Source organism: Engraulis encrasicolus, chromosome 12 (genome assembly GCF_034702125.1).
Source record: "Engraulis encrasicolus isolate BLACKSEA-1 chromosome 12, IST_EnEncr_1.0, whole genome shotgun sequence".
Taxonomy (NCBI): Eukaryota; Metazoa; Chordata; class Actinopteri; order Clupeiformes; family Engraulidae; genus Engraulis; species Engraulis encrasicolus.
The window spans coordinates 41,489,201-41,503,768 of NC_085868.1; the positions used below are offsets into that span (position 1 = coordinate 41,489,201).

The window sequence follows — 14,568 nt, forward strand, 5'->3', positions numbered from 1 at the left end:
CAGAGAGAAACCACGGTTACACTTAACTTGACGCCGGTGTCGCCGTACATATGACATAACAGGGTCATAATAGTGTTAAAACGGTGTCATGATGACAGTCGAAACCTGATGTCAATGTCAAACTTTTTACATTTAAAGTTACCATAATGTCACAAATGTCACTTAATGACAAAGTCATTAAAATGTTCATGCCATTGACAATGTTTATGACACATGAATGACTGTGTTACGAGACTTATGTCATACATACAATTCTGGTGTCAAGTTAAGGATTACCGAAACAAGAGAGAGGAGAGACCAGCGAGTGGCATTCTTCTCAGTCCCAGACTAAGGCCAATTCCACAGGCAAACAACATCAACAGCAGCCCAGCGAAAGACAATTAAATTACAAAAAAACAAACAAACAAAAACAAAACAAACTAAAAATCAGGCAACTTTTGTAAAACAATGAACAGAATAATTCTTTTTTTTTTTTCCCTGCACGCCATCTCTGCTCGTCCCCACAGGAACAGTAACAAGTTCGCCATGATTGATTGGTTGGTTCTACCTTCTACTTCCTTCTCCTCGCGGTTGGACAGAAACTCACCACCCAGACACACACGACCACAGACGAAGAAGATGGTGGTGGATGAAGACGAAGATGAGGATGGTGGACTCCAACCAGTCGCAGTGTATGAAGAGAACACCTAGCCTAGTCCACTGTAGTATCCCCCAAAGCCGCTCAATGCAGTTGATGGTTGTGTAAGGGAGCCCAAGTCACGGCCCTGTAGCTGGACCCATGGGACCTAAGCAACGATGTCTATATGAGATTGGCCTACACCAGTGTTTCTCAAACTTTTTCAAACCGAGGACCACTTTGTTCCCCTAAAAATGTTCAGGGACCACCTGTCAAGTGAATTGACAGTTGACGGTTGCTAATTTGACACGTCTAATTTCGGTGCTGATCACATAGGCTATTTCTTATTCACATTACATTGTCTTATTGTGGTGAAAATGAGACTTCAGCTATGTTTAGCTTTGTAATAATGTTACAAATATAGCCTACTGCTAGATTGTCTTGGAAAAATAGAATTCCCCTCGCGGACCACCTAAGCTCTGTCGCGGACCACCAGTGGTCCCCGGACCACACTTTGAGAAACGCTGGCCTACACTGTACTGGGCATCCGAGAGAGGTGGAACTTGGGGCTCTCTGTACTTAGGCGGATGGAGAAACTTCTTCATCTTCATACTGATGTAGTTGAGTGATGTAGTTCCAAAAGTGTCCAGAGGGGGGCGGTACAGAGCAAGCATGGGTGACAGATCCAGCAACATGTCTCTCTTTGTGGGTAATTCTCAAAGCAAAGTCTCTTAGCCTTGCTAGGACGAGCAACGCCCCCTTTTTCACATATTTCACCAAAGAGTATCCAATAACTAGTTCTAAGTGTAATAATTAATAATTGAATACACCTTGGAAAAAATGGCCGTTACTCGTCCTAGCAAGGTCAGGACACTTCATTTTGAGACATACCCAATTCTCACTTTCTCCTGGTGGTAAACTGGGGCGGGGAGGGGGAGGGGGGGGTGAAGGGTCAAGGGCGAAGGGTCAATGTTGGGTCAGGGGCTTTAGAACATCCCTCCACCCATGCCACCCATGCCTCCCATGCCTCCCATGCCCCCGGGCATGCCACCCTCCTTCTCCTCCTTGGGGATCTCCGTGACGACCGCCTCCGCCGTCGACAGGAGAGAGGCAACACCTGCGGCGTCCAGCAGTGCGGTCCTCACCACCTGGAGAGAGGGAGGGAGGGGAGTTATGTTCAAGGTGTGTGTGTGTGTGTGTGTGTGTGCCCTTCTCCACCATGTCGACATGGCGTGTGTATACGCCACCCCCTGCGTGTGTATAGGTGTATGGGTGAATGTGTGTCTGTGCGTGTGTATAGGTGCGTGTGTGTGTCTGTGCGTGTGCGTGTCCTTCTCCACCATGTCGACATGGCGTGTGTATACGCCACCCCCTGCGTGTGTGTATAGGTGTATGGGTGAATGTGTGTCTGTGCGTGTGTATAGGTGTGTGTGTGTGTGTGTGTCTGTGCGAGTGTGTGTCTGTGTGAGTGCGTGTGTGTGCGAGTGCGTGCGAGTGCGTGTCTGTGCGAGTGCGTGTCTGTGCGAGTGCGTGTCTGTGCGAGTGCGTGTCTGTGCGAGTGCGTGTCTGTGCGAGTGCGAGTGCGCGCGCGTGTGTATTAACTAAGTGGGGTCAATTCCCTTCTCCACCATGTTGACATACTCCTCCTGAATGGCGTACAGGTGTGTGTGTGTGTGTGTGTGTGTGTGTGTGTGTTACCTTGGTGGGGTCGATGATGCCCTTCTCCACCATGTTGACGTACTCCCCCTGCATGGCGTCGTATCCCATCAGGCCCTCCATCTGCAGGATCTTCTCCACCACCAGTGAACCCTCCACGCCCGCGTTCTTCGCTATCGTCATGGACGGCACGCGCAGGGCTCGCCTGATGATGTCCACACCTGATGCAGCGAGGAGACGGGACAGAGAGAATGTTTATCTGAATTAATAATTCCACATTAAAAGGTGGAGGTGCAGGTTTAAGTTTGTCTCAACTTTTTTGTTTGTAGCACACATTTAAACTATTATCTATTGTACAGGGGCTTAGCTACTACTGTCCGACATCAAATTAAAACATCGAAAATTAATTTACAGCCCTAGTGTTTGTGTGTGTGTGTGTGTGTAAAAAAAATTAAAAAAAAATATTCGCAGACCGCAAAAAAACGCCCTTGTCGTGATTTTATGTGAAAAAAATGGCACAACGTTTCGACCAGGAAGGTCTTCGTCAGGTGTCAGGTGTGCGTCTGTGTAATCATACCGATCTTCTGGTCTGAGTTGGCGGGTGTGATTGTGTCCAGAGCGGGTATGCATCTGAGCAGGGCGCAGCCTCCTCCAGGCACGATGCCCTCCTCCACAGCCGCCCGGGTGGCGTTCAGGGCGTCAGTCACGCGGTCCTTCTTCTCGTTCACCTCTACGTCACTCGTGCCACCCACCTGGTGAGGAAACAAACCGGAGAAACCATTGCAGACACGCTCTTACTTACATCAGAAGAAAACTCTGATCTCGCTATCTGGCACCCCCTGCTGCGACGCTTTCAAAATTAGAAAGGGTGTATTCACATTTTTATCCCATTGTCATTATATTGTTTGAAAATGACCACGAGAACAACAATACTATTGTTTACAGCAATAATTTCTAGGCCAATTTTCGTCCAGCAAAATTTGTCAAAATCGTGACAGCCCTGCTGCCAATATCTATCGACAGCTCACCTTCAGCACGGCGACTCCGTCCGAGAGCTTGGCGAGCCTCTCGTTGAGCTTCTCCTTCTCGTAGTCGCTGGTGGTGGTGTCCAGCTGCTCGGCGATCTCGGCGATGCGTTTCTCGATGGCGGCCGGGTCTCCCCTCCCCCGCAGGATCAGCGTGTCGTCTTTGGTCACCTGCACCTCTCCCACCTTCCCAAAGTCGTGCGGCTGAATGTCCTCCAGGGCCAGGCCCACCGCCTCGTCCCCAAACACCTGACACACATACACACACACATATGGTTAGAATGCCAGGCCCACCGCCTCGTCCCCAAACACCTGACACACATACACACCAGGGCTTGACACCAACACCCGGAAGCTAGCCAAATGCGGGTAGATTTCGGCTTTGGCAAGTAGATACAGGGTTCCCACTCTAATTCAGATATAAAATTCCATGATTTTCCATGACTTTCCAGACCCAAAACACAGAATTTCCATGACCACTTCCGTAAAAAGAAATAATGTTAAGTTTTAAAAAGTGTGTATCTTCACCCCTAGAGCAGACGCTGAGCCACCGCCAGACTTAAAGAGGGCTTATTGCATCCTAGAATGTTGCACATTACAGCGAAAAACCAAACCCTCTCTGGCTAAGCGTTGTAGTATAACCAGTAAGTAAGAACGTTTTTGCTTCTACACAACTGTTAGGAAAATTCCATGATATTCCATGACTGTGCATGCAAAATGGCAAAATTTCATGATTTTCCATGACTGGAAAAACTTTTATGAAATTCCATGATATTCCAGAAATTCCATGACCCGTGGGAACCCTGTAGATACCAAAGTTTCACAAGCCATTCTGGCGGGTTTGTTGCTGTTCTGAATGATGAGGCACCGCATTTTGTAGTTTTTTTCCTCGGACCGTCTTTGCTACAAACGCAATGCAATGCGATTTCGCGAGCTTACAATACCCATGAAGCACCTGTGTCACGCGTCACCCGTGTCCGGCGCACGGCAGGAATCTGATAGAGCTGGTCTTGCGAAGAGGAGTGGCAGCGAGCTACCGGCACATCAGCGTGCGTTTGGAAATGTCACTAAACCTTCACGTGAAAATAAAGTAGCGAAGTTCATCTCAACTGACCTGTTTTGCGATCTGTCATTAGTACAATAGTTAGTAGTAGTGGACATTAAAAATGACCAAGGCGAGAGGAAAACACGTCAGTCTGTCTTGTGAAAGTCTTGAGACTAATTAGCGCAGTGATAAGACAGTCAAGGACACATGCGGCATTAATAATGTTCGGTTTAAATTATTTTCTGATTTGCCTGTATGTCTTCATACCTTATTATTCCTCCATGTTTCTTTTGCCGTTGTTCTCGACTGTCAAACTGGGCTTAAACAACGTGCAGTAGTAGCCTTCCAGACTGCACAAAAGCATGTCCCATCGCATGTAGGCCTACCTTCACATGTGCCCGTCTCGCCTTGCGACCGCTTGTATTTTAAACAACTCACTATTAAATGAAATGAAAGGAAGTTGTAGCCCCTGCTGTAGTTACCGCATCTCTGTGTGCTTATTCCACATCCATGACCGAGGAGACAGCAATGACTTTGCGCTATCTACGTTGCGCATCAATTTAGACGGCGACCTCCACAGATAGTTTTTCTTCATATAGGCCAAGCCTAACGAAAGTGCCCTCCAGATCAAAGACGAAAATATTTTGCTCTCATGTAGGGCCTAGCTTACATTTGTGCCCTTACACAAAACTGTGCTTGGTGTTTCTGCATGGTCAATATAGGCTATGCCATTCCTCAGATCAGTTAATCTGTTAGCATATATGCATGGACCAGTTTATAACAATTCTAGTTATTAGGCCCTATAGCATATATATTATATTATACTGTATTAGAGGTTGCGCTAGACTTTTTCACAGTCCGTCATTTTGACGGACAGGGTCGAAAAAAATCCGTCATCGCCTATTCTTAAAGGAGAAGTCCACTTTTTTGAACATTAAGGTCATTTTCTGAGTGGTCTGCAATGTTTTAGAGTCCCCCTCACCGTTTATTTCATGTTTGCTGCAGTCTCTGTTATTTGGCTGATTTGGATTTGATCTCAACCAGCTTTAGAATGGCCGTCTATGGGCACCTGCAACTCTGTTCTTAAAATCACCTTAACATTTGTTTTGAAGAATATGCAACTCAGCAAGTGTTCAGCAGTATTCATTGGTGTTCCTTAACCATTTTTGTAGCGAAATATGGCATCTGTCGTGTTTTATGTGCGTTTTATGTAGCAATTTGTAAGATAAGTTTCACTTTCACTTTCACTTTCTTTCACAAAATGGCAAATAAAAAAATGACAGAAGCCATATTTTGCCTTGAAACTTGTTAGGGACTGCTAGTGAACACCCCTAACCACTTTGTTTTCGAAAGTCTACAGCTCAGCAAATGTTTAAGGTGATTTTAAGAACAGAGTTGCAGGTGCCCATAGACGGCCATTCTAAAGCTTGTTGAGATAAAATCCAAATCAGCCAAATAACAGAGACTGCAGCAAACATGAAATAAACTGTGAGGGGCACTCTAAAACATTGCAGACCGCTCAGAAAATGGCCTTAATGTTCAAAAAAGTGGACTTCTCCTTTAAAATTCTCCACCTCGTTTCTTGTTCTCAACAGAGAACAACACATGCGCAATTGCGGCCAATTGAGAGTAAACCGCTGTGAATACACCCCCTTTCACTCGACATTCATTCTCCAACTTTTGCACTGCTTAAAAAGCTGCAGATCTCTCATGACGCGCGTCTGATTCAGTGTTCAGCGATATGGTCACCACAAGCACTTTTTAAAAGACGCGTGCAGGGCTTTATCCAACAGCTGTCAGTCACTCGTTTTGCTCTGATTAATGCACCGATTGTAATACAAAGGCGCAGTGTTAAATAATATTCGCGTTGGACTTCACATGCACGATGGAAAGGAAAGCCGTCTTGAAGCAGAAAGGTGTAGCCCAGACAGTAGATAAAGGCACTGAAGCCTACAACAGGAAGACGACCAGATTTTGCAAAACTTTGTTGAAAAACATCAGCGACAGTAAAGGGAGCCTCTCTATACGTAGCCCCATAGGCTTATATGTTGGCTCTGGGAGCGCGGTAAAGTTGTCTGAATAAAAATATATCGCCTATAATGGGTGAACCAGCAATCGAAATGAGGGAAGGTTCGCAGTTTCTGGCAACGTTTGCCAAGTTGTAAGTTGCCTGATAATATTTAGACTCTTGAATATCCGTCGTTTTTATTATTTAGTTAATGTCCTGAAGTCGTTTTAGACCTGCGTTGCCTTTGAGTGAAGGTTCTGGCTAGCAAACATGCTATTCACAGTTTATGTTTCAAGCGAGGAGTTATGAAAGAATGCTCCTTTGAAGGGCGATAGAGGGACAACTTCATTGGCAGAAAATTAGATAGTCAGTAAATTAAGTAGACCTAGGTCTACAAATAGTTCTGAATCTTAAAGTCAAAGTCACTCGTGTATGGTGGCAACGTCTTCGTTATTTTAATTCATTATTTTGAGCAAGTGCAGAGGCGCGCGCTCTGCTGCAGCCAGCCGCACAGCCCAGCTGCGGCGCATGCATGGTATGACAAGCAGGGAGAGAGGGAGAAAGGCAAAGGATACTAGCATGAATTATCTGCGCTGATAACTATACCTAACTGAAATGCATATTTGCTCTACTCGAGGCGTAGGCCTACTTAAACTTGTGATTTATTTATCATCACCCTGAATATTGATCCGTCAAAATGACGGACAGGCTTCAGAATTTTCCGTCATCCTTCAAAAAAATCCGTCAATGACGGACATTTGTCGGTTAACGCGACCTCTGTACTGTATTATATTATGTTATATTACATTACATTATTACAGCCTATTATATAATTCATTAAAGCTGCTATGATGGTTAAGAAAACTATGGCTAGTGAAAAGGCCCAATGGCTAGTGAGTCAGGAAAACCACTAGCCAAAATGGCTGGTAAGCAAAAAAGTTAGTGTAAAGCACTGATACACACACACATATGGTTAGAACGCCAGGCCCACCGCCTCGTCCCCAAACACCTGACACACATACACACACAAACATTTGGTTAGAACACCTGGGAGTATACAAGGGTTCTAAATTTTTGTTGTAACCTGACTGCACGAAACTAATTGCGCACAACTCAACTGATTGTTGGAAACCGCTGTCGGTCAAAAAAAAATAGCTCAGGTGGTTGGCTGCCAGTGTCTTGTTCCTCCTCACAATATCGTGTTTACCAACACTGCAAACCCATGTATAATAAGAACAAAGACATGTGATAAACCAGGCTCAGTTATCCTACAGGAAGTGGTAAACCTGCTAGTAGATATACCTGCAGGCATCATTTAGTTAAGACAGTGAGGACACCGGGCTCTTCTATTATATGATTTACCTTTCCCATAAGGTTAACTTAACCTGGATTACTACTGAAACAAATTCTAAGTATACCTCCCTGGTGTGTATTCCTAAAACCTGAGGCCAGTAGTAAACAAGTTTAGGGTAATCTTTACCACTACCTTGAGGTAGGGGTAAATCATATAACACAAGAGCCTGGAGAACTCTTGACTACATTTTTGTGGGTTATCTATAACCATGTTTACCATGTCCTGTAAGTGAACTTAACCATATTCTTGGAATATCCCACAGCTAAGTGTAATGTAATGCAATACCCCACTGCACACACACATATACCGTAAACACAAAACTACACGTTTCACACACACACACACACACACGCACACACACACACACACGTTAGAGAGGTCAGGTGACTCACAGCTCCTCCGGATGCCACGGCCATGTCCCTCAGCATGTTCTTCCTGTTGTCCCCAAAGCCAGGAGCCTTCACCGCCACCACCTGCAGACCCACCTTCAGCCTACACACACACACACACACACACACACACACACACACACAGATTAAGACATCAGATTATCATCAATTACACACGTGCGCGCTACACACACACCTCAGATTACAAGTTACAGAGAGAGTGGGAGGCCACATAAACAACTGCGGTCTCTCAAACAGACTGTTTACAGTTAGTTAGTTACCCGGCAAGTAACGGGAGAGATCAGATTGCAATTACTTCTCGTGCTGACAGACATGTCAACACACACACACACACCTGTTTGAGCATGAGTGTACCAAGCACTTCTCCATCTAGATGGCATGGCAGACAGGCAGACAGGCAGACAGACAGGCAGACAGAGAGACAGAGAGACAGAGAGACAGAGAGACAGACAGACAGACAGACACACAGACAGACAGACAGACAGACTCACCTGTTGAGCACCAGTGTGCTGAGAGCCTCTCCGTCCACATCCTCGGCTACGATGACGAGGGGTTTGCGGTGCTGGTTGGCGATCTCCAGAGCGGGCACGATGGTCTGCACACTGGAGATCTTCTTCTCGCTCAGCAGCAGGTAGGCATCCTGGAACTCACACTTCTGACCTGGGGGACAGACACAGCAGGGGGTGAGTTTCTCAAAAGAGAAGTTGTTAGCCTGTTAGCAACTTCGGTAGTTGCCAATGGGAAAATGCATTGAAAACAACAAAGTAGCTAATGTAGTGAGCAACTTTGGTTTTGAGAAATTCACCCCAGAGATGGTTATACGAACGCACAGGCACACACGCACACCCTGGAACTCACACTTCTGACCTGGAGGGCAGACCAACCTTTTAAAAGGTCAGACGTTCACAGACAAAGCCAAGGATGATGATTATTATGGCTAAGTGATGTCTGTATCTTTCAAGACAGCAGAGGTCACTGGCAGTGGGTTTAAAGGAGACAGCATTTCCTAGTATAAAATATGAATAAATAAAATGGGCCCCACCATGGCTCTAACGGTAGGGCACTTGTCTACTACTCGGCCAACCCGGGATCGATTACAGACCCGGGCCCTTTGCTGATCCTTCCCAGTCTCCCTATCCCAACTTGCTTCCTGTTACAACCTTCACTGTCCTGTCTCATACCAACAAAAATGAAGGTGTGAAAAGAAAACATAATACAAAAAAACAAACAAACACTAAAAAGGTATGATGAAGGTTTTGAGGAAAAACAAATAGAGGCAGAGGTCAGAGTGGAGTCACCGGAACCAGGACCTCATTTCATGACAGCATTGTTACTAACCAAGGGCAAATTACATTTACAACTAAGCAAGTTGCTGACTTAGTTAGCAACGATGCTTTAAGAAACGCACCCAGAGCAGCCTCTAATGTCTATTGTTAACATCAAATGTAAACTGAAGAGTTATGATGATGATCTATTGCCAAATATAAGCCTTGCATAAGAGTTATTGTAGGCATACGTACCTTGCCTGAAATAACCTACACACAACCATGAGTAACACTTCAACTGAGACACTCTGGGTCAGATTGCTGATGAAATGACCTTTGGTCACACAAGTGAACACACACACACACAAACACACACACACACACACACACACACACACACACACACACACACACACACACACACACACACACACACACGGAAACTACAACGAATCTAGTGGAGTTAGTCATTTAACTGCTTTTGCACGTTTTATTGTCATGCCTTTTACATTGTCTTGTGCTTGTAGATAAATGCACCTTTTCTTCACCTGGGCTAGCCTGCAAAACACACTGCTGTCTCTATGCGAGTGCACAGGGAAGTAAGCAGTATTCCTGGTAGCCATAGGTCCCCTCCACCAACTATTTAAGTGTGCAAAATAGTTTTTATATGCATCAGAGATATTTATGTTATTATAGGCTGAGGGCAACTTTCCCCAACAAGGGCTTATAGGCATTCAGCAGGCGTTTTTTGCAGGTGCTTTAGGCATCAATGGGTTAAGGTGAGAGCTCACCCAAGGACATGCGTCTCTCCTTTCACAGTGTTAACGTACAGAGAGATGGGTAACTTTGGGTAACGATAAGTTAAGTGTGGTGAGATGCAACAGTCACGTCTTACCTTTAGCGGTGTTGATGAAGTAGGGGGAGATGTATCCGCGGTCGAACTTGAGGCCCTCGATGATCTCCAGCTCGTCGTGCAGCGTCTTGCCGTCCTTGACGGTGATGACTCCCTTGCGGCCCACCTTCTTCATGGCGTTGGAGATGATGTTTCCCACCTCGCTGTCGCCGTTGGCCGAGATGGTCGCCACCTGCAGGAGAGGAGAGGAAACACATGAGAAATACATTAACTGAAGCAGACAGTTTTACCAGAGAGGTTCTATGGATAGGACGAGAGACTTCACTCTTGACATTTCCGTGTGGTACTGCACACGGAGGAGTGCAGAATCCATTCAGAATGAGCTCACTCGACAGCGCCCCTAGGTGAACTGCAGGCATGGGTCAAATAGCTAGTGGGGAGGCTGTTTGTAGACCAGCTGTGCTTTTACCCAAAATAGAGGTGCAATGTCTGTATTGACGTTCAGGGGATGACCACACCCATGGGACTGCTTGGGATTCTTAGGCTTCCAAACTGTGACCATCTGACTGCAAGACCACCACCATAGCTGCCCAATCTAAACCATGCATAGATTCAGTTGGATCTGAAAAATAAGATTTGTGTCCCTCATCCCTCTACCTGTACAACTGCACGTTTATTATTAGATTCGATTAGATTAGATAAAACGTATTGTCTGTTACACATGAAACTTCAGTGATTCTCACAGACATTAGATAAGACTTGACAAAACATGCATGCTGAGGCTGGACAGCTGGTCATTGTTCATCTTTTGTTCAGTAGATTACAGCTGAGGGGATGAAGGATTTCATGCATCTGTTTTTGTGTGCCAGTGGAACACTGAACCGTCGACCCGATGGCAGCAGTTGGAAGGAGTGATGGAGGGGGTGAGAGGGATAGGGAGGGTTGAGGTGAGGCAGTAATTTATATTATTATCAAAAGGAGAGAGTCTGGCCCCACCCGCGGCTCACACGGCAGGGCCGATCCGAGGTCATTTCCCAGCTTTCCCCATCTCTCTCGTTCACACTTGTTTCCTGTCAAACTCTTAGCTGTACTATTCATAATAAGAGAAGATAAAAAAAACTTTATAATGAAGGCAAAAAAGCCCCCTCCCCTGAAAATACATACATATATAAAATGAAGAGAGGTTGTTGCATCTCTTATTGCCATACCTGTGCGATCTCCTCGGGCGTCGTCACTGGTTTGGATAGCTTCTTGAGCTCATTGATGACCGTCTCGACGGCGAGCATGACGCCGCGGCGGATCTCCACGGGGTTGGCGCCCTTGCTGATGGTGTCGAAGCCCTCCTTGGCGATGGCGCGGGCCAGCACGGTGGCGGTGGTAGTGCCGTCGCCCGCCTCCTCGTTGGTGTTGTTGGCCACGTCCTGCACCAGCTTGGCACCGATGTTCTTGTACTTGTCCTTCAGGTCGATGGCCTTGGCTACAGTCACACCGTCCTTCGTGACCTTGAGGTGAGCAGAATGAAGGTCGTTGAGTTATTGGTGTAAGAGCCTAGTCTACTGTGCACACTATGCATTTGTTGCCAAGTCAAGTCAGCTTTTATTGTCACTTTCTTCAAGTCATTCAAGGAAAATGAAATCACGTTTTCTCTCTTTACCATGCCAAGCCATAGTCAGTCTTGTGAATGTCCATATCTTGGCATGGCATATAGAGAAAACACAATTTCATTTTCCTTGTATGACTTGCGCATATGAGGAAAGACAATAAAGGCTGACTTGACTTGACATAGGGAGCTTATCTTTTTTCGATAGGCCATGTTTTGATCCTTACATGGTATCTCCATCAAGGAAGGTCATTGAGTACACATGAACTTGGATGAACTCTACTATTGTGACAATTTAAATGCAAAATATGAAAAACAGGGAGCTGCCTTCTTCTTACCTTGGGACTTCCCCAGCTCTGTTCAATGATGACTGTGCGGCCCTACAGACAACGAAAATGAACAATCATTAGTCCACAACAAGGCATATCCTTCACAGGTAATTTATTTAAATCCCCTTGTCATAATGACTCTGCAGCGAACATAACCCGAAATAGTTGGACTTCTGCCAAGTGCCAAATTACCTTGGGTCCCATGGTAACAGCGACGGCGTCGGCGAGCAGGTCGACCCCCTGCAGCATGAGGGCGCGTGCATCGGCTCCGAATTTGACATCTTTGGCGTAGGCACGAGTCAGTTGTGGAGCAAGAGCCCTGCTCACCGGGCGGACTTGTCTCATCAGAGTCGGTAAACGGAACATTCCTGCTCAACAAGGAAAACACACCCACGTTAAATCGGTTCCCCCTCACCACTGAGCCATACAACTCTACAAATGCACAATACAGAGCTAGCGATGACCCGCTTCGTGAGAATGCATAATGTGAAAACCGTGACCAACCCCTTGGCTAACTTGATTTAACCCAACATTAGCCTAGCGAGGCCAGTGCACTCCTGCAATATGATGTTGCAATGCCATCGGCTAGCTAGATTAGTTAGCCAGCTAGCAGGCTAAGTAACAACTTCAAAATCATTCAATTCTCGAGCAAGACATTGCCCTGACCTCCAAACCATCATAGATGATACCAATGCAGTCAAATGTTAATTGTGTTTCATAAAAAAGCTAAACGAACAGAAACATGTCAACTTGCTTCTCATCTCCAATGTTCACTCAAGTTCGTCCTTGCCATCTTCATTCAAACCTTACAAGGACAGCACACGTGTTTAAAAGGCAGTATGACAAAATGTGCCCAAATAACTAAAATCATACACACGAACAACAACGGGTGAATGCTGAGTACTTACTTGTATAGTTGTAGTGGAGAAGAGAAATGTGCAAAATCTGTAAGACGCACGAGCAGGTATAAAATTAAATGGAAATGTTAATAACGCTGCAGCTGCCCCCCGTCCAATTCAAGTTCAGTCAGATTGAATGCAATGCATAACCTGCTGGGGTACACATGTGTGGATGCATCCGGTCCGTGACCGGCGGACCCCGTAACATGAATATCTAAAGAAAATGTAGGGTTTTTCCAGTGTATTATAGTTACAAAATCATGCAGCGGTGGTTTTAGTGATTATTGCAAACTTGAATGATACATTATCAGATACATGGTAGTGTTTTGTTACGAGTGTGCATAAAGTATAATCAAATTCGATAATTTACTCAGTGCCATTCCTGTTTAGGGGTGGGGAGTTCCAGAAACTTCGCCTGTTGTGATTGGACACAAATGTCATGTGGGCTTTGACAGCAGAGCACATCAACATTCATAATAAAAGTCCCCATGGGTAAAAGATGTTGACCTTTATTTTAATACAATTTCTGCCTCGCAAAACAAAAAAAAGCTACTAAGACTGTAAACATATGCAAAGAATAATATTCTTTCATAGATGTTTGTATTTGGACAAAGACACGAGCACAAAGGATTATGAAAGACACATTCCATCCTAGTCATTCCATGTTTGAAAGGCTGTCCTCAGGGAAACGACTACGTTCCATAAGATGTAGAACAGAGAGACTGCGTAAGAGTTTTTTTCCTCAAGCCATCCGCTTCTTGAATTAAGACAATAACTATTTTTTAATTATTTTTTATTTTAATTTATTTTATTTTATTATTTTTATTTTTTACCATCCAACACAGCACAGAGCAGTTGCAATCCCCATTTCACTAAGCCCATACAACTTTGTTGCTGACGACCAACGTTGACGGAAGCATGTGAGACAAGACCCATATACACACGTGAGTGAGTTGTTGACCAACCAGTTCATGGGCGCGTGACCTCGGAGGCAGTCCGCCGACGAGCGTTGAAGGGGATAAGCAACTGCAGAGGTTGCAAGATCTGACTGCAGCCGCATTCATCCCGCGATAGTTTTACACCATGTGACATGTCACCTCGTCAACGCAACTTCGACGAAATTTCGAAGTTTGACAGGAAATCTAACCGTCATGCAGCATTTTCCATCCAGGGTGCATTGCTGTCTAAATGCGCATACATGCGTTGACACATCTCGAATGCACCTACTGCCAATTGTGCTTGCACAATGAAGCACGTGACAAATAAAAATCTTGAATCTTGAATCTATTTGTGTCGTTGTTTAAAAACCCCTGGCGTGTATGTAGGCTATAGTTTCCCTGTCTGTTTGTGTCTCTGTAGGCTAAGGCAGTGGTTCTTAACCTTTTTTCTTAATGCACCCCTTTCCCTTTGCAGAAGACAAGCCGTGCACCCCCAACCCAAACTTCTACTCATGTATATGCCCTAAAAAAATGTTTCATTGATTAATTACAATGATTCTTGCTAGAGCC

General features: G+C 45.3%; 1 protein-coding gene across 1 annotated transcript; it reads right to left on the minus strand.

Annotated features, from left to right (window-relative positions):
• Window positions 1–1,049: 1,049 nt before the first annotated feature.
• On the minus strand, window positions 1,050–13,187 carry LOC134459812 (60 kDa heat shock protein, mitochondrial). Its single transcript, XM_063212244.1, has 11 exons — window positions 13,070–13,187; window positions 12,354–12,529; window positions 12,171–12,212; window positions 11,441–11,734; window positions 10,275–10,464; window positions 8,606–8,774; window positions 8,097–8,196; window positions 3,301–3,546; window positions 2,850–3,024; window positions 2,315–2,493; window positions 1,050–1,764 (listed from the first exon to the last, which is right to left on the minus strand). Exons 2-11 carry the CDS (start codon window positions 12,525–12,527, stop codon window positions 1,603–1,605), a joined length of 1,731 nt encoding a protein of 576 aa, XP_063068314.1. The 5' UTR covers window positions 12,528–12,529; window positions 13,070–13,187; the 3' UTR covers window positions 1,050–1,602.
• Window positions 13,188–14,568: the final 1,381 nt, after the last annotated feature.